Source organism: Mesoplodon densirostris, chromosome X (assembly GCF_025265405.1).
Source record: "Mesoplodon densirostris isolate mMesDen1 chromosome X, mMesDen1 primary haplotype, whole genome shotgun sequence".
Classification (NCBI taxonomy): domain Eukaryota; kingdom Metazoa; phylum Chordata; class Mammalia; order Artiodactyla; family Ziphiidae; genus Mesoplodon; species Mesoplodon densirostris.
In genome coordinates, this window is record NC_082681.1 from 19,609,621 (window position 1) to 19,636,570 (window position 26,950).

The 26,950-nt window shown below is 39.8% G+C and overlaps 1 protein-coding gene and 2 non-coding genes across 6 annotated transcripts; all 3 read left to right on the plus strand.

Moving 5' to 3' along the window:
• The first annotated feature begins 1,110 nt into the window (after nucleotides 1-1,110).
• Nucleotides 1,111-25,053, plus strand: PABIR2 (PABIR family member 2). 4 transcript variants are annotated; one of them, XM_060086927.1, is made up of 10 exons: nucleotides 1,111-2,165; nucleotides 4,320-4,398; nucleotides 8,712-8,768; nucleotides 9,045-9,088; nucleotides 9,173-9,227; nucleotides 9,501-9,602; nucleotides 9,945-10,030; nucleotides 10,795-10,859; nucleotides 13,558-13,654; nucleotides 22,335-25,053. In XM_060086927.1, the coding sequence occupies exons 1-10, from the start codon at nucleotides 2,068-2,070 to the stop codon at nucleotides 22,477-22,479; spliced, it is 828 nt and encodes a 275-aa protein (XP_059942910.1). In that variant the 5' UTR covers nucleotides 1,111-2,067; the 3' UTR covers nucleotides 22,480-25,053. The 4 variants fall into 4 exon arrangements, with proteins under 4 accessions (XP_059942910.1, XP_059942912.1, XP_059942911.1 ...); XM_060086929.1 differs by having other exon boundaries at nucleotides 23,278-25,053; XM_060086928.1 differs by having other exon boundaries at nucleotides 10,798-10,859.
• On the plus strand, nucleotides 13,328-13,421 carry LOC132482816 (small nucleolar RNA U109). Its single transcript, XR_009530981.1, has one exon. It is a non-coding gene; the product is annotated as a small nucleolar RNA U109 (small nucleolar RNA).
• LOC132482815 (small nucleolar RNA U109) lies at nucleotides 16,758-16,892 on the plus strand. Its single transcript, XR_009530980.1, has one exon. It is a non-coding gene; the product is annotated as a small nucleolar RNA U109 (small nucleolar RNA).
• Nucleotides 25,054-26,950: the final 1,897 nt, after the last annotated feature.

Here is a 26,950-nt window from a genome sequence, read left to right on the forward strand (position 1 = left end):
TTACTTTTCAAAGAGTTTGTTACTATTCTTGGCAGGTAATAAGGTTTAATGGATATATTCTGAATGAATAGACCAATCAAATCTCATCATGTCTAAACATTACTGATATCTAAACACAGAGCTTGTGTTTCTAATCCAGCTGGCAGGAAAATATAGGCAATTTAAAGGAAACTATCTAAAAGTGGTTTAAAAACTCTATTATGGTCAGAAAACATAAATATTGAGGATTAAAATGACGATTAGGCTTGGCAAGTTTTAATATGGTACAACTGAGTTGAAGAAGCAGGTAAAACTATTTTTGCAAAAGATGAATTTTTCTTTTTTTTATTTTAAATTTCCTGGTTATTAAGTTTCCTGTATTTTCTAGGTATGTATGATTAACACAACACAGAGGCCATCTCTCTCCCAGGGTCATTCAAGTGGTGAGGATTAAATGAGTTAATATTTCTAGAGCTCTCAGAATACTGCCTAGCACACAGTAACTGCTACGCAGGTGTTCAATAAAATAAGTAATTCCAGGTCTCACACAAGCTGAATCGTGATCGTTAGAGTCTTCGTTCATAAAGCCAAGAAAAAAAAATTCTGGTTCTGCTACTTGTTCGTCAGGGCTTTACCTAATATCATTGAGGCGAACGGTGCTTGTATAATGGAGACGAGTGTTTCTCACTAACTATATGAACTCTCACTAGATTCTCTTTATTTTTACCCCATTGCTTTTGTTTATTCACTTCCCTTTGGTCTAGTGCATCCAAATGGATGATCTGAAAAAGAAATCTGCCCCTCCAGACAGAGACCAACAAAGTCGAGGGATTTAAGAAATGAGCTAGGATCACAGAAGTCAGAGCATACGAATTGGGAACGAAAAAACATGGAAACCACGTGTTTCTTTTTTCCCATGAATACTGGCCCAAACTCCTCCAGAAAGAGGATGCTCCAGTATCTCCAAATGATTGGTCCTTTTCAAAATCGGGCGCCAGGGTCCCCGGGCCAATGCAGTCAAAAAAGGCTCCGGGCTCCCTGGAAACGCTCCTCCCCTTTGGAGGAAGTTTGCTGGGCGGGGCTCCCACGCATGCTCCGTGCCCGCGGGCCCATTGGCGCGGCCGTCGGGCGCATGCGCAGGGCTCGATGGGTCCCCGGACGCGGAAGACCTGGCCCCGCGGCGATTCCCGCTTCTGAGGCGTGAGAGGCGGCAGGTTGTAGAATTTGGTCTTGGCCCCGAGGGGTTCCCCCGGGCCATTGGAACCCAAGACAGGAAAAGGAGGCACCGCGGCGGCGGCTGGTCGAACCCCCCACCTGTCCTCCAGGCAGGGAGGGGGGGCGAGGAGAGGAGAAGCAGCGACCACAGGGCTGAGGAGCCTCCGGACCGGGCGGGTCCCGGAGCATGGGGGACTGGACCGGGTACCCGAGCATGGGGAGCTGGAGTCTCCGAGACTGCCTGGCTGGGCCCTGCCTGACTGTCAGCTCCTCGGTGCTAGTGCTGCCCGGGCAGCTGGGGTGTCTGTAGCCCGGCCCCGCTTGAGGTCGTTGGCCAAAAGATAGCAGCATGAGTTCCGCCGCTGCCTAGTTTCCTCCCCGTCTTTCTCTTCTCCCTCCTTTCTCTCTCCTCTTCCCCAGACTTCGTCCTTCTTCTTTCCTCCCGCTCCTCTTTTCCCTCCACCCTACCCTCCTCCTTTCCCCCATCTTCTTCTTTTCCCCCTTGTCCTCCTCCTTTTACCCTCTTTATCTTCCTGCTTTTCCATCTAACCTTTTTCCCTCCCTCTTGCTTTTACCTCCTCCTTCCATTCCTCTCCTTCCTCGTTCCTCTTCCTTTATCCTGTCAGCCTCCACCACGACCTCTCCATCCTCCTCCCCTCCCTCACTCTCATCCTCCCTTCCTCATCCTCATCCTCCTTCCCTCCTCCTCCTCTCCTGCTTTTCTCCGCCCCCGCCCCCAAGCCTCCGCCCCTTAGCCCCCGCCCCCAGCTGCCAGTCCCCAGCAGCTCAGTCCTGCAGTGAGACTCTTGGGAGTCCATAGCTAAGCACCAGGAGCTAAGCACTGTCCGCCGTGCCTGCCTGCAAGTCTCCGACATGGCTCAGGAGAAAATGGAGCTGGACTTTGAGTCTGACACATCTGATGGGGTCACCCTGAGGAGATCCAACAGCGCTCCCCTGATCCATGGGCTCAGGTGAGCACAGTTGGGGAGAATGGAGTGCAGGGTTCAGGGGCTCCTCGACCCCCTGCAAGCAGTCTTGCTTCACTCAAGTGAGAGTTGGAGCTCATTTGGGTCCTCCATGCTGAGGGGGTGGGGACTTGTTTGCTTGACAGTAACTTGGGTCCCAAGGTGGAGTGAAAGTTTGACCCCAAACTCTGGGCAGTGTGGGGAAAATGGGGCCCTCTCTACCTGGGGCTCTGTTGGCTCACTGTAAAAGAAACTACAAGAAGCTTCTGGCTCTTCTAACAAGTTGCTTGCCCTGCCTAATTTACACCACTGAATGTCAGACTGAAGCCCCTGGAACTAGGATTGCAACTTGACACCTGCGTCTAAGAGTTGCTATTTCTAAGCTTAGTTCAGGAACCCTGGCATTAACACAGGTTTACTTCAATAAGTCGCAATTTATCTAATAACTTGTAATTAAATGGCATATTCATGTCCTATTAAGTGATTGGGATTTGTCATAATGTTTTCAGATCCTAGAACTGCCTGAAATGCATTCTGGTCAATAAAAAAAGAAGGGTGGCATGTCAGTGAAAGCGAAAGCACAGGTTTTCGAAAATAATCGAAAGAATTGACCCTTGAATTTTAGTGTAAGGTCTTGTGTTTTCATGTGAATTAAGTCACCAGAGGGTCTATTTTAAGGTAGACTCTTGTGATAGTGAAGGTTAGGTTGGCAGACGTCTTGAGCCTATTACATTTCACTTTTTGTAAGTGGGCAATTCATCTTAGAGCCAATTCGTGAGACCCTGTAGAAATGGAATGACTCCATAAAAAAGGGGATGGGAGTAGAATTAGCCAAAAACACTAATCAGGCACAGTGAAGGCAAAGGAAGAGGTAATCCTTGTCTGTCAAACTGATTATAATATCTTTGTTTTGGGGAAAAAACAGATTCACCTTTTTTTTTATATTTCAAAACTGAGGGAATGGTGGAGTGACTTTTTGCTTTTCTAATGCTGTCCTCAGCTCTACATTTCTTTTTGACACTATAGGAATAAACTGGTCTTTTCTGGTTGTCTTTTTGAATCTCATAAGCCAGCAATTGCTGGGGACTGGGGTGATCCTGTTGACCTGCATTTAGACTGTTGTAGAAATATCATGCTGGGGTTTTTTGAATCATGATTTAAGTAATTATTTGAAAGGTAGCATGATGCGACAGAAGAAGGAGTGAGGCGACCAGGCCTAGTCCCAGTTTTCTCCCTAACTGGCTGTGATCAGGAATGAGTCACTTAGCCTTGTCGAGTCTCTGTTTTCTCATTTAAAATTTCAGAGAGCTGGATTAGGTCATCTCCACGGTCCCTTGAAGCCCAATCCAGTTCAGCCCTGAAAATCCTTCTTGACCTCTTGTCCTGGGCATGGCACTCTGCTAGGGACTGCAGGGATGACCAAAACACCTCTACCAAGGGGTTTAAACCACATGCACACTTTCCTTTAATAAAAAAGTCGGTGTCTCAAGAAGCGTCTGATTTCCCATTGTGCTCCCACCCAATGCAAAGAAGGGAATGGTCGCATTAGGTTTGTGGAATGAAGAGGAGCTTTGTGGAGGGTCTGGCATTTTCGATGGGTGTTGAGGGAGAGGAAGGGTTTGGACAGATGGTGGTGGGAGGGAAGGCATTTGAGGCAGAAGGGGCAACATGAGCAAGACTCTAGGTGTGCTGATGTAGTTGGACAGCAGGATTCCAAAGTAGAACACATGTTTAGGGCAATAGTGGGAGACGTGCTGATAGGGCTCCCACTGGAGATCAGGGCTCCCCAGCCCTTCTCACATCATGGCACATGTAGAAAGCAGTAACATTTGCGGGTAGGTCCTCTGGGGTAAACAGATGAGGCTGCCAGTGTCTGGTGGTAACCGGTCTGGGGGCGTGAGTTCTGCCCAGAAGGAGCTGGAGACAACCAGTCTGGAGCTCCGCCCCATACCTCTCCTAGCCATCCCCCAAGCCGGAGCAGATCAGTATCAGCCAACCTGTAATCCACAGCACACCACTCTCGGGAAGCTCTGAAGAGGACGGTGAGGAGTTGCTTCATTGTATCTGTCGATTTCACTGTTAACCAGAGAGCTGGCGTTAATACAGTCGAAGGATCTCTTAAATGAGAAGACATTAAGCATTTTATTTTTTATTTTTCAGTGACCTTTCACAGGTTTTTCAACCTTACACGTTTAAAACTCGGAGGAATAGTACAACCATCATGAGCCGTCACAGCTTGGTAAGTATAGGAGTAAGTATCATTAGTAGTTGAGATGGGGGGAAACACTTGCAAATGTGGTTCTTTCTTGAGATGATGTTCTCTGCACCATTGCTTACAAAAGAAACGAATGATTTTACCTGTCTTGTTTACTGCTCGTGCTGTGGCTATTTTTAGCTTTTGGTGCAAAAAGGAAATCTGGTTAGAATTTTTTCTTGGCTGTGGGACTTGGTATTTTTAAACATTGTTCCTTGTTTTTTGTCACTACTTGCATCATGGTTGTGAGGTAAGTCAGGATTAACTTCTAATTATAACTGAGAACAGTGGTCTTTATTTGTCCTAGGATGCAAAAATCATGTATATGGTAGCAGAGAGTTTATTTTTGTTGGACAGTGCTATCTATTCAAAGTAAAGTCTATTTGAAAATGCTTGGATTTGTATTCCAGTAGAGGTGCTGATGGTGACTGGTCTATGTAGCCAGAGCCTTCAGGGAACACCTTTTTAGTTGGTTGTTTGTGTTGGGAGAAATTATGATGAGGTTTTTACATAGTGGCCCTTCACATGTGGAGCCCACTTATCCGGTAATTGCAGTGCCCTAGAAGATATGAGATGTAAGCAAATAGACCTCTAAATGGCTGAACCAGATTTCCATAGACTGTGCACAAAGGTCCATCAGTTTATTTATAGGAGGGGCTCTCTGACCTCTGAATCATCTAAAATTTATGCACAATTATAATAAGCTTCCAACCCAGTAGTGTGTGAGAAGCAGCAAATCAGAAGAGGTACATTTGGGTTAAAGGTTTATCAGCAGCAAGGGAGGAGAGGGGAAAACTGAAAAGCGGACAGAGGTTCTTACAAAATCAGCCCGTGGCTTGGTCTTAGGGCTGAGAGCCTGTTAATAGACCCTGAGGGTGTCACTGGCGTTGAACAGTAAAATAATTGATGTTCCTACAGATACCTGGGTCATTAACCTTTCCTTAAATTATAGTAATACCTACGCTCATATGGTATTTTACATGTTACAAAGTACTTTCACACATTTAATTCTCATAGCAACCCCTGTGAAGTAGGCAGGGCAAAAGATGTTTTTCCCAATTAAAAGAGGCAACGGCTAAGACTCAGCCGGATCTAAGTAACTTGCTCCGAATCACACAATTAGTAAGTGGCAGAGCTGGGATTAGAAAAGAGATCTTCCAGTGCCATTCTGTTTGGTCAAATCTGTTTAAGAAATGGGGGTGGGGAATATAACACTTTTAAGAAAGATTTCCAGCCTAAGTGGCTACAGATACTTCAAGGGGGAAATGTTAGCTCTCTGGAGATTTCGTTGACTGCCCCTTCTTCCCTGAGTATACTAGAACATAGACCTACTCGTTTTTGCTGTATATGTGAAAAATGTTTCTATATGTTCTACAGCCGTTTTCTGATCTCAACAGCATAGCAAAGAAGGGAAAATGATTTTGCCCCTCTGAACTTCACTTGGCTCTTCTAAGATGTGAAGATTCTTATCAACTCTGGCGGGGTGCATCTCTCATTAATAGCCTTCCTTCTGGCTCTACTAAAATGCATGCAGACTAAAATGGAAAAGGCTGGTGGGGGGGCGGGGCTAAAGAAAGAGACGTGCAGAACTAGAACCTTCATTATTTAACTGATTAGGTAGAAAGGCAGGGAGAAGAGAAGTCGGAATGACTGAAATTTTGTTTCTTGGTGACCGGGGAAAAGTGTTGCCTTTATTCTGGGTAGAGAATTAAGAGGAATTGGTCGTTTGAAGGGAAAAAAAGATACATTTTTTCCAGACATGTTGGGTTCAAGGTGCCAGTGGCCCCATGCTGTTGTCCAAAGCAATATTCAGAAATCTTCTCAGAAACGACAGTCGTCCTGCCTCACCCCCTTTCACTTTCAGCAGATGACCCTTCTCACTTCTCAGAGAAGGCAGACACCTCTCTTCCATAATCTGCAGCTTTCTTCTCCTGGAAGTGTCTTTCCCTTCACATGGGGTGCTTTCTGCTAATGGTTGGGAATTTGTCGGACTCCCCTGTGCCTTCGCTTAGTCTGTCATCTCTGCTCTATCTTGTGTCCTCAGTCTCTTCCTTGCTGGCTCTTTCCCTCCCACCTTCTTCTCCCGGCTCACACATCTCATATCTGGAAGACAAGCTTCTCTTTTTTTCATACGTCTGTCTTTCCCTTTTTCCCTTCCCCTCTCCGAGCTTTTTCAAAGTTTAATCCACACTCAACTGCCTCTGACTCCTTGCCAACAATTCAGCCAGTTTATAATCTCACTACATCTACCACAACTCCATTTAAAAACCATGCTGCTGGGCTTCCCTGGTGGCGCAGTGGTTGAGAGTCCGCCTGCTGATGCAGGGGACATGGGTTCGTGCCCCGGTCCGGGAGGATCCCACATGCCACGGAGCGGCTAGGCCCGTGAGCCATGGCCACTGAGCCTTCGCGTCTGGAGCCTGTGCTCCGCAATGGGAGAGGCCACAACAGTGAGAGGTCCGCATACCACAAAAAACAAACAAACAAATAAACCATGCTGCTAAAGTCCCCAGTGTCAGGGGCCTCTGTTCTGGTCCCATTTAAGCCCTTTGCTCTAACTTCACACCATTAACTGGCGCCTCCTTGAGGTTCTTGGCTTTTTGCTCAGCCCATCCATTGCTCTTGTTGCTGGTACTAGACACAGCTCTGCTGTTCTCTGTCCCTTTTGCGGGTCTACTCTCCAGTTCTGTCTCAAATCGACGAGTTGTGTGTGATATAGATGTACCATCTAAGCTTGTGACTTTCTCCGCAGTCAGCTTCTGGCAATCCATACTTTGGCTTTCCTGATTATTTCGTTGCCTTTGGGGTTTCTTTTGTTCCCTGACTGACATGTTCATGCTCTCTGCCACAGTATCCTGATGGAGTCTTTCCTGCCTTATTTACTTGCCTAGTAGCTTAGCATTTTTCAAATGACCTTATCAAGAGTTCACCAGCAAACATTTATCACTTTCATAATGGGAAAAAAAATACTTTTGGAAAGGAATTTACTGGTAAAATTTTTCTTATTTCAAAGCCTAGGAGAGGAAGAAGTAAAAGAAAGGGGTGGGAAATGAAGGGATCTCTTTTGAGGTAAAATCTTATTTTAGTGGATAACTTTAAAAAATTTCACAAGAATTAGCTTTTGCCTAAAAACCTTAGAGCAGTTTATCACCATTTTATACTGCTCACTACATGAGTATTTTTTAAAGTTTGAATAGGATAAGGTCTCTTGTAGCAGGATAATTGTCATATTTGGTTTTATAGTATTACAAATTCATTTGCATTTCATCATGGAATAAATAGTAGTTGTTTACATTATGGCTATAGACTCTCCCCCCGCCAACCACTCAGTAAGATGTTGATATAAATTGTACCTTACATTTCATGATCAGATTATGATGATTTTGAAGGAACATAATTTGGCCCCCAAACCATTTCATCTTTGTGTTACTAAAAAATGATCTAAGGGAAAGCAACAGTTATCTTAAAAATTCACCTTGCCTCTACATTGATTTTTTTCTGAACCTGTAAGCTTTGTGGTGATAGCATTAGTGATCGAATTTTAGAATTGACTTAGATCATGCAAGTAAGATCTCCTTATTGCAGTTTTAAAGTGTTTTCGATAAACATTAATCATAGACAGTATATTATATTGGGCTTACTTGCTCGTCTTCCTCTGTCAGTTCACTAGTAATAAAAATGAATAGAATCAGTGTTTTTGCTTTCCCTTTGTATAGAGTTCCTTATTTTAGATAAGTCGGTTAATGGCTATTTCTAAGACCTGGAGTCTTTTTTTACATAAACGTACACGGCTCTGCATTCATTTTGGGAAAAATGTTAAAGTCAGTGCCTGCCTAGCGACAGATGGTGCTTTGAGGTTGGACACCTGGTGTACTTTCTAAAGACTCAATGTACTCGTGGGTCATTTCAAATAGGATAAAATGTTGAAACATTAGTTGCTGAATGGCTCTCAGTTTACTTACCTTTGCCTGCTTAGGAGAGGAAGACTAAAGCATTGTTTTCCAACCAGGAAATGCACAATTACTTGCTTCTTGGCTTTTGCCAGAGATGAAGGTTTTCAAGGGTTAAAATTATAATCAGTCATAATTCTTGTAACCAAATTTCTTTACCAATTACATTGTGATTTAAAAAAACCTGAATGTACTGCCTCTCTAGTGCATTAATGTTCAGTGATTTAAAGAGCTCGATTTCTAAGAAGAATATGAAAAATTATCTAGGAAGAGGTTGTACACTGGCACTGACAGCAGGCCGCTGCTTTGTGATTCAGAAAATAGTAACTGTTTACTTTTTCTTTCCAGTTGCTGTCATCTTCACCTAATCGGATTCCTAGCAGCAGACTGCATCAAATCAAAAGGGTAAATTTTACTTACTGGCTCAGACCTGTAATTTTCTGCATTTTACATTTTGATCTTATTTTCATTTTGCAGATTTAGATATTAAAAATGAGTCAGGCTGCCACTCTGGTTAGTGGGCAGATAAAATATAGATGTGGCACAGGTGACAGTCTTAAAATGCCAGTCACGCTGTACTGTGATGATGTCAAATGAGGCAGAAAAGTCCTTTTCAGTTTCTTTGAAATAGAGAACTGTGTGGATAAATTTTACGTTTTCAGCGCATGTTTGCCTTTGCAGGAGGAAGGCATGGATATTATGAACAGAGAAACTGCACATGAAAGGTTAGTGCTTCACAAGAACAGGGTGTGGCCGAAGGTATGTCTTGTTTAGGAGCACTAATGGCCATTCATTTTTGTCTGTTTTAGAGAAGTGCAAACTGCAATGCAGATAAGCCAATCATGGGATGAGAGCTTGACCCTGGTAAAGTTTTCACGTGTCTGCTTGTTTTTTATTTTCTAGAACCCGCTATATTGTTCATTGGCTTCATTCATTTTTTTCATTTACCTCTGGCCCTCCTGTTTCCACATTTGAATTCAGTGTTTTTGATCTCTGCTTTCCCACCAGTATATGAGATTGCAACTTTTTAGAATCTATACATTTCTACTCTAAAAATGTAGGCCTATTTGTGTAGTAAAGAAGAAATGTGATGTGTTGAGTTGTGAATTATGAGGAAATAACACTTTCTATTTACAGAATGATAGTGATTTTGACAAGCCAGAGAAATTATATTCTCCTAAAAGGATTGACTTCACTCCGGTTTCTCCAGCACCATCACCCACCAGAGGATTTGGAAAGGTAGGTTTATTGACAAGATGTTAACTCTCCTTCACACACTGAGCTGTTTACTCTCTAAAATACACACTAACACACACACATACACACACACAAATCACCTCAATTTTGATGAATTCAATGACTGGAAGGAAAAATAATAAAAGTCTATAGTAGTAATATGAAAAAATCTATCAATCTATCCATCTGTCTATCTATCTATCTATCTATCTATCTATGTATTCTCTCATAAACATGTATGAGAGACAGACAGGTAAGCAATTCTAAGGATGCTGTTGTTGTCATTTTGATAAGAACCTTTTGAAAACTGGAGCACTAGAAGTATTTTAATATGTTTTTTCCTAGCAATGTTTTTCACCATCCTTACAAATGTTTGTGAGCAGCAGCGGGCTACCACCAAGTCCCGTTCCTAGTCCAAGACGCTTTTCCAGGTAAGTAAACCTGCTTTTTAAATGTGGTTGAAAGGCTGTTCATTAAATTTGTCTCTTTGGTGAACTTTTTCCCCAACATTTTATTATGGAAATTTTCAAACAGCAAAACTGAAAGAACTTCACAGTGAACATCCATATACCTACCACCTATATATTCTACCGTTAACATTTTACCATATTTATTTTTTTGAGACTTATGCCAGTCTATGTTCAGAGGGGACACACACACTTGAAAATATATTCTTTATAAGGATAAGGAAAAAACATTTTTTTAAAATTGTAGACCAGTCAAAATCCCAAACAACTTATTAATAAGGTTTATCTTTGTTCTTTTAACTGTTGTGGATATTTTGTCTTAGAAAATGAGTTTTTTGTTTGTTTGTTTGTTTGTTTTGCGGTACGCGGGCCTCTCACTGTTGTGGCCTCTCCTGTTGCGGAGCACAGGCTCCGGACGCGCAGGCTCAGCGGCCATGGCTCATGGGCCTAGCCGCTCCGCGGCATGTGGGATCTTCCCGGACCGGGGCACAAACCCGTGTCCCCTGCATCGGCAGATGGACTCTCAACCACTGCGCCACCAGGGAAGCCCAGAAAATGAGTTTTTAAAATAGCTTAAAATGCCATGTTATTCCAGATTGTCATATGCCAGGTCAGATCATATACTCAACCTACAACACAGATGTTGTCCATTTCTCCCTATGTATCTGTCAATTTTATTGATTTGCCAAAAGTACTTTAATGTCATCCTGTTTGTTTATTCTTTAAAGCAGGAGAAGCCAGAGTCCAGTCAAGTGCATTAGGCCCAGTGTTCTTGGTCCTCTTAAAAGAAAAGGTATGTGTCATCCCCCTTCTGCTATTAAACATAGTCCAGCTTGAATTACAAATTAGCATTTCTGTCTGAAATTAGTTCAAGGCATGACTCCTTTCTTCTAAAGAAATAGTGAAATATTCTTTCCAATGTATGCTTTACTGATTCTAAATTCTGGGAATTAGTTATTTGATACTGTCTATACTTTTTTATACTTCATAACTGAATCTTATTCAGATATTCATAATATCAATATATATTCTAGAAATTTTGCCTCTCAGTGATCTGAATATGAAAGAGATGTAAGTTGATACGTTGCAGAAATATGTGTTAATGTCATAGCAAATAAGTCCATACACATGCTGTACGCTCAAATATAAGTCACCACCAAATGATGCCTCCCATTTGAGTCTCTATAGGGTTTTTGATATAATAGGGTACTCTCTTTTTTTGTGTGTGTGGTTTATAAGAAATACACTTTATTTTTTTAATTAATGTTTTTATTGAAGTAGAGTTGATTTACAATGCTGTGCCAATCTCTGCTGTACATACAGCAAAGTGACTCAGTTATACACAGACAGACATTCTTTTTTGTATTCTTTTCCATTATGATTTATCCCAGGATATTGAATATAGTTCCCTGTGCTCTACAGTAGGACCTTGTTGTTTATCCATTCTATGTGTAATAGTTTGCATCTACTAACCCCAAACTCCCAAGGGGTGCTCTCTTAATTACCTTATTTTAAACCACAAAGCACTAAACGAAAATCTCACTCAGTGCTAGTTTGAGATGCTTATAGAGGGCACCCAATGGAGTCTATTAAAAAAAAAAAGGCAAAGAAATTTAACACGGGTTTAGTCATTATTCCTGAGGATATGACCACATGATTACAAGTGTTGGATGTCATTTTAAATGAGAGTTTTAATGATCATTTTTAAAAAGCAATTCAGTAAGTTTTTTTTTGTGTGCAGATCACCTCTGGAGCTAGTAAACAAATCAACTCTTCTAATGTTAGGTAAACGGATACTTGCACCTTCGGCAAAGACTTTCCAGTGGTATAGCATCATACACAGATTCAAAAAGTGCTATATTTCAGACAATTTAAAATTAAAGATGGTGTGCTCTGAGGAATAGATGCTGATGCAGTGACAATATTTGTATTTAGTGAATAAATTTTATTTTATAAACTAATAGTCTTTTTCCTTAATGCTGCAAGGAATTATTTACAATCCGAAGAACCTTCTGAGGAGCTATTATGTGAAAATAAAACTTGGAAATTAAAGCTAGTATAGTTATTAGTATTAATTTTAAATATGTTGTAGGAAGTTGATGGAATGTAATATGGTTGTTCAGTTTCAAAGCTATTCCAAAATATACCAGCAGATGGAGGGATTCCTTGCTAAAAAGGGCTAAAGTCTTTTGCTAATGAGGTGTTGAAAGCCCGGCAGCAGCTTTGAAAAGCTGCATATTAAAGCATGGAAAAAAGCAAATGAAAACATAACCTTTCTTGAATTTCAGTAATTTTCAGAATAGCTCCAGAGGAAATATAATATGAATTAATTAATAATATGGGGAAAAATGAATGTTGCATTTGTTCTTCCTTGATCTTTTTCCATCATAAGAATCTTGTAGAGGTTTAAGTTCATGGTTGCTAATTTCTTAATGGAGTGTAGATAGGCCCATGAATTAAATTGTCTTTAACGTTCAATTTTAAAGCTCAGATAAAGAGCTTTGAAACCAAGGTATGTGCATGTTTTAAATCATAGCTTATTTGGAAAGGGGCTTTTCTGTCTAATTTAGGGTTGTTAGTCTTTGCACTCCCAGTGGCAAAATGTTAAGCATTATTTCTTCTGATGCAAAGTTTTTCTATTCCCAGTTCTGAGAAAATCTGTGGGATTGAGGTAGCCAGTACAACATCAATTTTGTGAACTAATTAATAATTGCTTTCCGTTACAGATGTGCTTTCAAACTTATATTTTCTTTCTTTTTTTTTTTTTTTTTTTTTTTGCGGTACGCGGGCCTCTCACTGTCGTGGCCTCTCCCGTTGCGGAGCACAGGCTCCGGATGCGCAGGCCCAGCGGCCATGGCTCACGGGCCCAGCTGCTCCGCGGCATATGGGATCCTCCCAGACCGGGGCACGAACCCGTATCCCCTGCATCGGCAGGCGGACTCTCAACCACTGCGCCACCAGGGAGGCCCCAAACTTATATTTTCTAATCTTCATTTTCACTAAGTAGCCTAAAGCAACCTTTGATTTATATACTCTTTATCAGACTGCATACCTTTGAATCCATTTGACTTCAACTCAGGAAATGTTCTGATATTAAAATATATAAAATCAAGAGTCTTTACTAATCATCTAGCATAAATTATTATTCACCATGAGCTTCAGCTCTTGGGAGATACTTTATTTCTGCTGTGGTTATTAGTCTTGATTCATTTTGCCTAATGCAATCAGTGTTCTACTCTTCTAGTAAAGAACCTGACTATATGGGCAGCGTGCTGCATACAATAAATGAGAAGGTATTTTTAGGGCTGCTGACTTTTTAGTTGAGTTTATGTGGCAGTATATTTCTTCTACATTAAAGCACATGGAAAAATAGCTTTCAAGTAACAGTTTGAAGTGTTCTGATCTTTGGTTAAACAAAGATCACCCCATTTTAGCAGCGAGCCTATATCTGTAAAATTGCTTTATGGTAGCATCATCTCTTTCTGTTTTAGGTGAAATGGAGACCGAAAGCCAGCCCAAGAGGCTCTTCCAAGGCACTACCACTATGCTGTCTCCGGAGGCTGCACAATTGTCTGATCTCAGTTCATGGTAAAAAATGAAATAAAATCCAAAGGATACTAGGGAATGATGTATTTGAAAAGAACCACAGCAAAAGTATATTGGGATCATTTAAAACATATTCAACTTTTTATCCATGCTCCCTAGAGGTGAAATCTCCATGGAGATGTAGACAGTGTGAGAAACCAGATCGTTTGAAAGTCACCAGGACTTCCTTTGGAAGTGCGTGTATCTTTTTGGCACCTTCACCTTCATGCCTAGCTCCTGTTAGGTCAGCCTCTCAATAGGTGCTAATGGTGTGGGAGAGTGTCAACAGCTGGATGGCGTGAGAAGGAGCTTCTGGGTTGCCTTGGGTAATATGCCTTGATTGTAGCTGCTCTGCCTGCATTTTGTGTTATATCCTTTTAACTTAGCAGTGAACACCAGCATTTTCTTAAGCATGGCATTTTCTAAATAGCACTATCTGTTGTTATAAAATCTTTTTGAAAATTTTGGGGTGTTCTGTCACAATAGTAACTAAGGTTTCGTTTAAATAGTAACACCTGCAGATTCCTGTGGTCTGTTCACATAACTTTTTTTAGTCTTTTAGTCTTACTCATCCGAGTTTAGATGTCTAACTTAAGGCCGTTTCATGATTTTGTGCGAAAGTTAACTTCTTTTCCTGTACCCAAATTTGAGTACTTGGATGAGTTGAGTACTTGGATGCCAACATACTTATAGGAAGGAAAAGAAAGGATAATAGCAGTGGCCAGGTGATATTTTGAAATCTTTCAGTACGTTTCAGTCAACTTACTGAGCACCCATGTTCTGGATGCAATTGTGTAGTGCCTTGCAGAACTTTTTGTTCCCTGAATTTTATGGCTAAGTTTCTTCTTCTTTTTTTTAAGAACCCCAGAGGGCGTTCACTTTAAAATAAAAAAGATGGTGCTCTCTAAATGGAAGAATCCTATAAGCCACTTCTAAGTTATACAGACTGACGATTCCTTCTTTCCAAATCACTTATTCATTGTTTTTCCAAGGTAACCTCTACTTCTAGTTGACCCAAGAAGTCACAGATTATTCTAGCTCATTAGACTTGTTGATCAGTACCATTCTAACCTTGGAACAGATGCCTTTTAGATAGTTCTGGCTATTTTCAGCCCCACACTCTCTCTTCTCTCTCATCCCTGTCTGTCCTTGGTAGCTCAGTGTGCTAAATTTGGTACAGAATGCCTTTCCAGGTATGTAGATGATTGCAAAGAGAAAACTTCTAAAGCTTGTCAAGAGGACTAGTGGGTGAAACTCTATACTGAGTGGAAACTGCATATCACTTTTATGGTAAAGTGTGTTTTAATATAGGCACATGACATTATAAATAGATTTCCTTACGCAGTTACTAACCAAGTAACCAAGTTCATGTTAAATGATATGAAAGCATTCGCCAAGCTAAAAACATACAGGATGAGGTGATTTTTTAAAAAATATTGCTGTAGGCTTACTGTGCTTGACACTATGAAACAGGTTCACACTAATAAGTAAGGAAGGACAGAGAATATATGGCATTTACCAAGGGCCCTCTCCCCTCGTTCAGACGTTTATCCCTCTGAGCAGCACAACCTAAGCTGTCTGTGATGGTAGCTGTTGTGAGGCTTCTTTTTTTTTTTTTTTTTTTTTTCCCACCGTGCCACATGGCTTGCAGAATCTCAGTTCCCTGACCAGGGGTTGAACCCAGGCCATGGCAGTGAAAGCCCAGAATTCTAACCACTAGGCCACCAGGGAACTCCCATGAGGCTTCTATTTCTATTGCCACCACCTCCATTCTCCGTAGACATGTAACTGGCTGTGGGAGCCCTGGGAACATCAACATTGGGGATGAAGGGCACTTCTGATCTGTAAACACAAAAAGTGTTGCCTCACACTGGAGAGATTTGCTTTATTCGTGGCTGCTCATAGAGTGCTAACAAGCCAACGTATGGCTCAAGTAATATATTAAAAAGAAACTTATTACTCAAAATTCACAAAACTCAGTATCAAAGATATTTAGGTGATTAAACTTTCAAGCGATGTTTTTAGTAAGTTTGGAGCATCTGGACTTCTGAGGCTGTTAAAGCTGACAGTCGCAATAAGACTTTTGGAACACCTTGTGTACTAAGATTGCTGACATTTATGTCTTACAATTAACAGAATTTAAATATGAGTTATTCATGATATGTAAAATTGGATTCTGCTTTTGCAGAAACTTTTTTTCCCTATCTCTTGAAAGCAGCTTCATTGATCAGACATCCATATTCTTAGAAATGGGGACAGAGACAGGAGCTACCTGTTGCCAAGGATAACAATCTACTCGATAACTAAGGAAACCATTTTTATACATTTTAGGGAGAGAAAAGGTATCAGATCATCAGTAGGTATTATCTCATCATTTCAATCATTATAGTTTGTTCCCTGCCCCACTCCATAAAGAAGAGATGGGTTTTAAAACTTTAAAGTTTATATACTAGATGATGATCTTTAAAAGCTTGCATCTTTGAAGTATAAATTATCAATAAATGTGAAGTTTGAGTATTGACCCATATGGAGCTTGTGTCCGATGTGCCAACTGCTATGCAAAGGAATAGTAGGCCTCCTTTTCATAAACCTATTTCTTTTTCTTTTTTTTTTTAGTGATTGAATCTTTTTTAAAAAAATTTGTTTATTTTATTTATTTATTTTTGGCTGTGTTGGGTCTTCAATGCTGTGTGCTGGCTTTCTCCAGTTGCGGCGAGTGGGGGCTACTCTTCATTGTGGTGCACGGGCTTCTCATCGCGTCAACCTCTCTCGTTGCAGAGCATGGGCTCTAGGCACGCGGGCTCTAGATTGCAGGCTCAGTAGTTGTGGCACACGGGCTTAGTTGCTCCACAGCTTGTGGGATCCTCCTGGACCAGGGCTCGAACCCATCCCCTGCATTGGCAGGTGGATTCCTAACCACTGTGCCACCAGGGAAGCCCTATAAACCTATTTTGTACAAAAAATTCTTCAATCTTTGCCAAGCAAATCTGGGGACCTTTGTTAATCACAAGGTAGGAATTATGTCATTCTGCCTTTAGTCCTTATGAACATCAGGAGTTTGACCATAGCTCGGAAGTACACCTTTACGTGGCGCTTTCTTTTTTTTTTTCATGCTGGGAACTCTTGTTCTGCTCCTCATTCTTTTGGGAATAAGACTATCTGTGGCATATAAAATAAAGGAGTTTCCAGGGCTGCTAGCCACGTAGTGAAGACTAAGTGATAGTCTATTTCTCCTACAGAAAAGGAAAAAGTCTTCCATGAAATTTCCTGCCCAGTGCCTTAGTGTTAACAGGACTGCTGACTTAACCTTTATGGTTTTATTTTAACATTTTTCACTAGATTTATCTTAGTGATTTTTAACATTATTTTTAATGTATGTGTCACAGCAAGAAAATTTTATCATGAGTATGTTACATGTACAAAGAATAAGGTAATCATTATTTATTATGACAGAAATGTTCACATATACTTGAAGGTGTTTATGTGAGCAGCTTAGACTTCTGTGCTGATACTTTTTTGTCTGGTGATTAAAGAGTAGTATTTTTAATTAAAGTTTTTTTCTTCCAGTTTTACTGAGTATAATTGACATACAACACTGTATAAGTTCAAGGTGTGCAGCATAATGATGTGACTTATGTACGTCATGAAATGACGGCCACAATAAGTTTAGTCAATGTCCATCATCTCATATAGATACCAAATTAAAGAAATAGAAAAAGAATTTTTTCCTTGTGATGAGACCTCTTAGGATTTGACTTTCTTAACAACTTTCATTTATAACGTATAGCCATGTTCATTATCTTGATCATGTTGTACGTTACATCCCTATGTGCTGATACTTTAAAACTCCTATCCCCAAGGAGACAGTGGAACCGATCATATTTAACTATGTGATCTTAAAAACCTAGAGGTTATACAGCAAGATAATGCTGGGTCTTCGTAAGGTAAGATAGTAGAGAGTAGAGAACAAACCCTGTGGACCAGTTTAACCCACACAAAGGGGTAGGGGGATGCCCTGGAGTCTTACCTTATACTAAAATCTGTGCTGGGGCTGATAGGGCTGCGGCTGATTTCTAGCACATTTACCTGCCTGCCATTTATCTGATAGAACCCAATTTACTGACTGGACAAGACACAAGAGTGGCTCCACCAGATGGGTGATAGCATGAGTCACACTGGACAACCTAATTTTGTTGTTACTTTATCACTGAATGTTGTAATGATTCCCTTATACTTTTTCCCTTAGTTTTTTTTTAGACAGAGGGCACTACTTTAGCTGTCGTAAGTATTTTTGGTGGTGTGGTTCAAATACTGCCTCAATTGGTATAGTCAGTGGCTGAAATGAATTAGTTTACTTTTGTTTCACGTACTCCTGTGTCCAATTTGAATTGTCTAGGTTCTTTGCTTTCCTGCCGTTGTTTGGCTTTGGGCCACTAGTCTAAGGCTCATTAGCACCTCCATCAGAGCTTAAACTAGGAAAGAAAAAAAGAGAGAAACTTAAATTGGACCACACTTTGTTGCTTTTAGAAGCCCTGGTAGAAGGTTTAATAGCAGACACAGTGAAAATCACTTTTGTACAGTGATCTCTCTGGTATTACAAAATCTCATTAGGTCTTGCTTGTGGATATATTAACAGTGGGTAATTTGTGACCTGTAGTCACTGCTTCCAGGACCAAGTATAGTAGTGCCAGATTAATTAGAAAAGAAACTAGATTTTAGTTTAGTAAAAATACCGGGTTAAAGGTTTACCAGGCTCTGAATTTAAATTGCACTGGAGACTAAATGCAAGTATGCTATTTTTCTGTCAACGAAACACAATTATATATGTTTCCAGTTAATAATTGAGAAGAAATTCTTGAAAAAATATATTCTTGAAAAAACATATGAAGTGAAATGTTCAGACTCATTTTTTTTCTTGGTAACTTCCCCATTAGCTTATTTCTTTAAGGTAATCAACAGCATTAGAAGACTGATTTCACGGCGAGTCATGTTCTGTGTTTTTGAATGAATACAGGATTCACCTAAGCAAGCAGGTTTTATGGCAAATGGAATCTTTTAACCCAGGGCTCACCATAAGTCTGGTTGGAATAAGAAAGTATTTATATTCAGATTATCTGCTTGGTGGCCAAATTTTAATCTAAGCCTGTTTCTTCCTGCCAAGTAGCAGAGAGCGTGTCCTTCGGCTTCCCAACCAATATGTGCTTTAGGAAAGTAAATTCATTTTAGTATTAGTCTAGGCAAAATGCTGCAGGAGGAAAATCACATATGTTCCAAAGGCAAATATAAAGGTCTTTTGATTTTCCAACGTCTTAGATTATCTGTGCAACTTTCTTTCAGTACTTTGAATAATTCATATTTTAGACCCATTTTGCCATTTGGTTGAAAAAATACCAGAGCCAGCTAAATTTTCCAAACTTCTTACTTAAAAGTGGTATTATCAGTGATGCATTTGACAGCAGAAAGTATAGAGTAGGAGGACTGTGGAATATACTGTTTCCATTTTTATTGGGTTGGCCAAAATGTTCCTTCGGTTTTTAAGTAAAACTAAAAGACATATTTTTCATTTTCACCAAGAACATTATTGAACAACGTATTCACTGTTTTGTTCCACTACCTTCTGCCATTTTTCAGGCAACTTCATAATTTCATTTACCCAAAACTTTTTATCTTTTTGTGCAAAGCACTGTTCCAGGTGCCTTTTACAGTCTTCCAGGAAATTGAAATTTTTTCCATTAAGAGAATTTTGTAAAGACAGAAATCAATGGAACTCCGAAGGTGCAATGTCTGGTGAATACGGCGGATGAATCAGAACTTCCCAGCCAAGCTGTAACAGTTTTTACCTGATCGTCAAAGAAACATGCTGTCTTGCGTTATCCTGATGGAAGATAATGCGTTTTCTGTTGACTAATTCTGGACGCTTTTCGTCGAGTGCTGCTTTCAGTTGGTCTAATTGGGAGCGGTACTTGTTGGAATTAATAGTTTGGTTTTCCAGAAGGAGCTGATAATAGAGAACTCCCTTCCAATCCCACCATATGCACACCATCACCTTCTTTGGATTGAGACCGGCCTTTGGTGTGGTTGGTGGTGGTTCATTTTGCTTGCCCCACGATCTCTTCTGTTCCACATTATTGCACAGTACCCACTTTTCATTGCCCAACACAATTTGTTTTAAAAACAGAACATTTAAGTAGAGAATCGCATGCGGAAATACTGGTTTTTTGGTTTTGTTTTTGTTTTTTTTTTTTTTTTGTTTAACTTACATGGAACCCAAACATCAAAGTGATGAACGTAACCAAGCTGGTGCAAATGATTTTCAACGCTTGATTTGGATATTTTGAGTACATCAGCTGTCTCCCGCGTGGTATAACATTAATTGTTCTCAGTTAATGTCTCGATTTGATCACTATCAACGTCAACTGGTCTACCCGACTGTGGAGCATCGGCCAGCGAGAAATCTCCAGCACAAAACTTTGCAAACCACTTTTGACATGTTTGATCAGTCACAGCACTCTCTATACACTGCACAAATCTTTTTTTGTGTTTCAGTTGTGTTTTTAACCTTTCTTGACATAATAAAGCATAATATGCCGAAAATGTTGCTATTTTCTTCCATCTTCAATATTAAAATGGCTACACAAAAATTCACCAATTTTGATATTTTTAAAATGCACGCTGATACGACAGCTGTCACAACACAGTCTAACAAAATTGTTTCAAATGAAGTTAAAGATGACTAAGCGCTACTAGAGCCATCTTATGGAAAAAAACGAACGAACCTTTTGGCTAACCTGATATTTTTACTTTTCCAAAGCCTATTTGTATTCTGTTTCCGTCTGAAAACAATCCACAGGCAAAAGAAAGAAATGACATTTTGAAGAAATATAAGAGTAGAGAAGCTGGGTTGGGGGAAGTTACATTTTATTAAGGGTGGTACAGAGCCCAGAAACTTCCAAATGTATCATAGGTTGCTTAACAGTGGAAATATATTAACTTGGAAATTCATAAAAACGATAATATTAAAGACATAATATTGGGTTTCAGGGCAGTTTAGACCAGGATGGGCTTTTGCAAAGGAGCTAGTGATCAAACTTAAACTAGAACCTATATTTGCTGATTCACAAGTCCTTCTCCAATTCTATGCTTTGTTTCCTTTTCAAAAATAAAAAAGTATGTCTGTGTAGATCCTAAAACTGCCTGACTCCCTCGCCAGCTTTCTCTCATCATGTTCTCCTTGCTCTCTGTGCTATAGCCATACTAGCCTGGTTTGGGCTCCTAGAAATACCCTTGCTTCTTCCCCAGCTTTACCCAGTTAAGGCCTACTCATCTTTCAGACAACTGCTCAAGTATCACTTTGGGGGAGCCTTGTTCCTCCGTATTCCTCCAACTTAGATCAGGCCACCCATGTTACATACTCTCAGAGTCCCTTGTATCTTTACTGCTTTGATCACAAATTATAATTATATATTTATTAGCATGATTATATAACTGTCTGTCTCCTGTACTATACTGTAAATTAGATGAGGGCAGGGATCATGTCTGTCTTATATACCATTGTATTTCTAATATCTGGCGTACATTCTGCACTTGGCAGGTACTCAGTAAATATTAGAAGAAATGAAATGACTGAATGAGTGAATTCGGGCCAAATATAGAGCACAGAGCTTACATGTTGTATTGATGGGTATCGTGGCCAGGAAGGCAGCCTCATGTCACATTGTGAAGGCTGGCAATTGTGAATGCTAAAGTCTGTAGCCAGATTCATGAGGCAGGCTGGCTTGATTGTTGGGAGCCCTGGGAGCCTGGGCTGGATGGGTCAGGTATCCCCAGGCTGGGTTCTAGAGGCTCTTGATGACCAGATCAGGAGTCTTAGTGGAAGGACAGGAGCAGAAGCCAGTTGTCAGGATTAAAGAGGCAAATGGGCTGTGAGGGTATTGGGTCTGTGGATATAGAGCATTCCTATTAGAAGCTTGACTGGAAGTTAACTGAAGGGATCAACGAAACAAGTCTTTTAGAAATAGGAGGGAGACCTTTGAGTTTTGAAAGCAATAGGAAAGGAAATAGTCTAAGAAATTCATAAAATGAGAAGAACATAAAAGGCAAATAATGGAGGAAATTAGAAAAAATGTGTATTTGAGTCGAAGGCCTCTTGGGAGTGGGGAAGTGATAAAATCTAGAGCAGTTGAAAGACTGTTCTGGAATAGAAGGACCATGAAGCAGTATACTTGCTAGAATACTTCGGATAGTCCAGGGTACCTCAACGAGTAACCACTCCTGTTACTCGAAGGCTGAAGGTAAGAAGAGAAGTATAAAAATAAAAAAAATTTTTAAAGAAGAGAAATATAAGGGTAGAAATTGCTTGAGCGGAAGGTAAGGGAACTCCCTCACGGAAACCATGACATGTCAAGAGGAACACTTACTGGTATGTTGGACCTTCTGGTGCCTCTAGGAGAGCACCCAAATTATACAGAACCTTGCGTGTCTTAACTTGGGATTTCTCTGACATTGTCCTCTCCCAGGTATCTGAATATAGTACATTCTCTAGTTTTGCTGTTGCTTTTATGCTTTTTATGATTTACCAATGCTGTACTGATCCGTGAGTTCTTGAAACCATGTCATTGCATGTTATGTTTGCCTTTACCCTGATAGATGCATCTGCTTATAATTCTTTTTGCTTTGTCCTCAGTTCAGATATTTTGGATGGCAGTAGTAGCAGCAGTGGCTTGTCCTCAGACTCACTGGCTAAAGGCAGCACAACCGCAGAGGCTCCAGTAGCATGCTCCAATTCATGCTCTCCGTTCATCTTGATGGATGATCTCTCACCCAAGTGACTTACCCATTTCTGATTCAGTGTTCTAACTGCTGTTTCCTGCAGAAAACATTCAGGGAGGAACACAGGGAACTTTGATCCGTAATGAGGATTAAAGTGTTACTGATCTAAACCATTTTGATGCCATTCTTTTTTGGCACTTCTCTAAAGTTTGATTTTATGAGTATAGTAACCTTACTTAGGTCTCTTTTTGCTGATCTCATTTTGAACTAGTAACGAAATCTCAAATACTCATTTTTGATTGCTTAGAGTACATATATATATATATTTTTTTTTCCTCAGTGCTTCAAAGAGCACCTATTTTAGAGTCTATACATTTTAGGAAAGCACTAATATGTATTTTCGACAATGGTTCTTTTTCCCAGCAGTGTCATGACAGCTAGAGTTGATCAGAAATTCTCTTGCTTGAGAGATTTTTGTTGTTGTTCTCTGTTGACTACATAAGTCTCAAATCTCTTTATCTCACAGTATTAGATGAGTTGCTTTTGATATAAATTTTTATTTTTCTGCATCAGCTTAAAGTACATTATTTTGTTTCCCTTTCCTGTTTGAGCCGCTTCCTTGCCATTTCTCGCAAAGGGGAAAAAACATGTCGTTGCTTTCATTACTGTGCATATTGCTTCTTTGCTGTTGGAGTGTAGGATGCAAGGATTGATTTTAGTGCTGAGAATGTAAACGGACTTAACAGGATGCTGGGATTAGTCACCACAGCTTCTTATGACTTAGCTACCCCAGTTGATATTGTTCTCCTCAAACCTGTTGCCCTAAGGAATATATAAAATATTGTTAATGTTTCTAGGTGGTGTTATCAAGGAGAAGAAATTCCTGCCTTGACCAGATGTGTGGAGCATCTACAAATGAATGAATAATGTTATTTACACACAAAACCACTGTGTAGAAAAGTGTACACGGAGCTTGACAGCTTGTCTTGGGTGGTGTAATGAGGCCTGAGGGGCCTTGGGGTTCAGTGTCATGCTGTAAAGATGTATATCATAAGGTAGGGTAGAAAAGGGGCTTCATGTGTCTGAATGCCACATACCGTTTTGATTGCTGCTTCTTTCTGATTACTTTTTCATCATTGGAGTTGTTTGTTTTGTTGTGTGGTGAGTGGTGTTGTCGACTGTAGTTTGGTTATTGTGTTGCCCTCAGAATCAGAGTCCAGTTCTTATACATGCTGCCTTATAGGAAGCACAGTTTAATACCTACGAGGAAGCTTTTAGGAGCTGCCAAAGTCAATGTCATTGTGCGTTCTGCTTTTAAGAAGCTGTTTGAGCTGTCAACAGTGTACATGATAGTAAGTCTGCGGTACCATAAGTTATTTAACATTTAAAAGAGGAAAATCCCGATAGAGCTATTTTACAAACCTGAGTGTAATCTATTGCCATGTTATTTATTATTTAAAACTGTGCAAAATGTCTGTTGTGATAGATCTCTTTTAATGTTCAGACATCGTGGTTGGATTGTCTGTATTTAACATGCAAATTTGCCTGCTAGGACCATAATATTCCATTTTTAAATGAATGTAAGAAATGAAAACTACTGCATTTGTATCTTTTGAAGGCAAAGGTCGTTGAATTTTAAAGGAAGATGATGTGCTTTGAGGGTACCCACAGACTAGTAATACTGTAGGGCTTGAAGGGAAACCTATTCTCCCTGAATTATAAGAGAGCATCACTTAGCTTGCAATAAGTAGTTCTGTTGTAGCATCAGCTGTGTTGTTTATTTTAAATTGTGATAACTGCCATAATGGCCATTAATGGCTCTATTTCTCATATTGGCTTTCACCTGTGCAAAGTCCATAATCCTTCAAACCTAACATGAATGTATATATTATGAAGATTGTTCTCTAGTATGTCATTTTAAAGAAAAATTACATCAGTGGTATGCAGTGTACTTATTCTGTTTGTGAAAGATGTTAAAAGTTTCTGCCTATATAATACTGAGATATGGTTTTCTCCTATAGGGTATTTATCCACCAGCTCTCTACTGTCTTCTTTGCCTTAAAGGGACACTTTTGGCCATCATTTTTTGGCTCTAATTTAGGACTCTTAAGACATAACCTTTAGAATGTAATGATACTTAAATTTATTTTTGAAATTCAGCAGTGTGGTAGAATTGGGACAGGAAAATGAAAATGTTCCTCTGTTATGAGAACTAAGAAGGAAGGTAACTGACTTTACTGTTTAAGCCAAGGTTCATTTTTATTGTTTAAAGTGACTAGAAAGTTAAGTTTGTGCAGGGTGTTTCAAATTACATAAAATAGATGCTAATCTTCAGGTGAGCTTTGTTGACAGTACTCCTTTATTTTTATATAAAGTCTAATATTTGAAAAGTGATCATTGTTATAAAGTAAAATTCTCTCTTCCTATTCTAATATTATATCATATTTCAGGCTTCTATTTGAAAACAAGTATAAGAGATATGATAAGAAAATTTAATAGATGCTCTTTTTGCTTGACTGACATAATCACTGTGTTTCATGATAACTGCTTTTGGAATAATAAGTTTTGTGAACTGCTGACCTTGTGTATATCTTAGAATGCAAATTTAATAAAGTGTGTACACATGCATAAAATTCTGTAAAATTTTTAAGCGTATCCATATCCCAGTATTGCATTCTCTGTGTCTAATTGCAGTCAAGTTTTGAATAAAAGGATATCGGGAACACAGAAGAACTAATAGCTGTTTTGAAGTTTGGGTTGTTTCCCAAAACAAAGAGAAACCTCTCCACATAATCTGTCAAATTTTCAAGAGCATTTTTTAGAATTTGACAATTTAGAAGGTTCTTGCCAAGGCTACACATATTTCTTACTTGTTTTGGATTTATTGTGTCTTGCTTTTTTTTTTACATATTCATAAGACTCTAAATTGGTTTTGGAGCAAGATGGCGGGGGCGGGTAGACAGGCAAAAAATAAAAGCCTTTCATGCATGACTCAGGTTTTAAACACTCACTTTTCTTTTCAGTATTTTAAAAATACATGAACTATTTTATTTCACACTTAGAGAAAAGTTGCAAGAATAGCCCAAAGAACTCCCATATATTTTTCACCCAGGTTCCTCAGTTGTTGATATTTAACCACATTAGTTTTACCATCCCTCCCACTCTCTTGTATGTGTGTATGTGTCTGTGTATATTTGTATGTGTGTGTCACATTTTTTCTGAACCATCTGAGAATAAGATATAGACATACCCCATTACTCTTAAGTGCTTCAGTGTAAATTTCCTAAAGACAAGGACATTTCTACATGACCACATTGCAGCTATCAAAATCGGGAAATTAACCTTGATACAAAACTATCCCACCTAGTGTACAGACCCCGTTCATATTTTGCCTGTGGTCCCAATAAGGCTCTTTTAGCAAGAGGGAAAAAAATTTTTTTCTGGCCCAGGATTCTATCCAGGAGTATGTGTTACACTTAGTCATTATGTATCTTTAGTCTCCCTCAGTCTGGAAATCCCCCAGGCTTTCCTTGTCTTTTGTGATCCTCATAGTTTTGAGAAGTACTAGCCAGTTATTTTGAAAAATGTCCTTCAATTTAGGTTTGACTGATATTTCCTCGTTACTAAATTCAGGTTATGCATTTTGGGCAGAAATACCACAGAAGTGGTGTTGTGTTCTCAACATCTTGTTGCAGGAGGCACATGGTACCACTTCGTCCTATTACTGGTGACCCTTGATCCTTCGGTTAAGGAGGTGTCTGCTGTGTTTCTCCACTGCATAGTTAGCGTTTTCCCTTTGAAATTGGTACAATATTTTGTGTGGAAGTATTTTGAGACTATAAATATCCTGGTTTTTCATCAAATTTCCCCCAGTAATTTTAGTATCTGTTGCTCTTTCTTGCCTGCTAGTGTTATGATGACTACCCAATGGTGACTCTCTACTTCCCTTATTCCTTCTACACCTATTAATTGGCATTCTAGTGTAAAGAACTTTCCCTTCTCCACCATTTATTTGATCATTGTGGACTCGTGGACTCCTATTTTAGTCAGTGGGTTTTTATTCATAACCATGACTTTTTCTTGATATTCACATCTCAGATATGGACAGTGAGAGTCCCTCCAAGCTGGCTGCTGTGTCCTTCTGGCAAATCTATCATTTTTTGAGCAGTGTTTTACTTTCTGGCATAAGATGTCCCCGATTCATACTTTCCTTGCCCCAAGCCCTGCGATCAGCTGTATCTCTAAGGAGACTTGATTCCTTTTAATAGAGAATGGTATTTGGTACAATTACCAAAATATAGGCACTCGGTATAATCACTGTTACTTGAGCATTATGGTTTAAAGGCCCTCTCGGGACTTCCCTGGTGGCCTAGTGGTTAGGATTCTGGGCTTTCACTGCCATGGCCTGGGTTCAATCCCTGTTGGGGGAACAGATCTTGCAAGCTGTGCAGCACGACCAAAAAAATAATAATAAATAAAGGCCCTCTCAACACAGAAAATACATGTAAATGTATATTTACATATACACAC

Bases quoted from the DNA above. Each gene is read 5' to 3' on its own strand.
- PABIR2 (XM_060086927.1), top strand. From the start codon at position 2,068: ATGGCTCAGGAGAAAATGGAGCTGGACTTTGAGTCTGACACATCTGAT. The intron at 2,166-4,319 runs GTGAGCACAGTT...TTTATTTTTCAG, and splicing joins CCCCTGATCCATGGGCTCAG to TGACCTTTCACAGGTTTTTC. The intron at 9,603-9,944 runs GTAGGTTTATTG...GTTTTTTCCTAG, and splicing joins CCACCAGAGGATTTGGAAAG to CAATGTTTTTCACCATCCTT.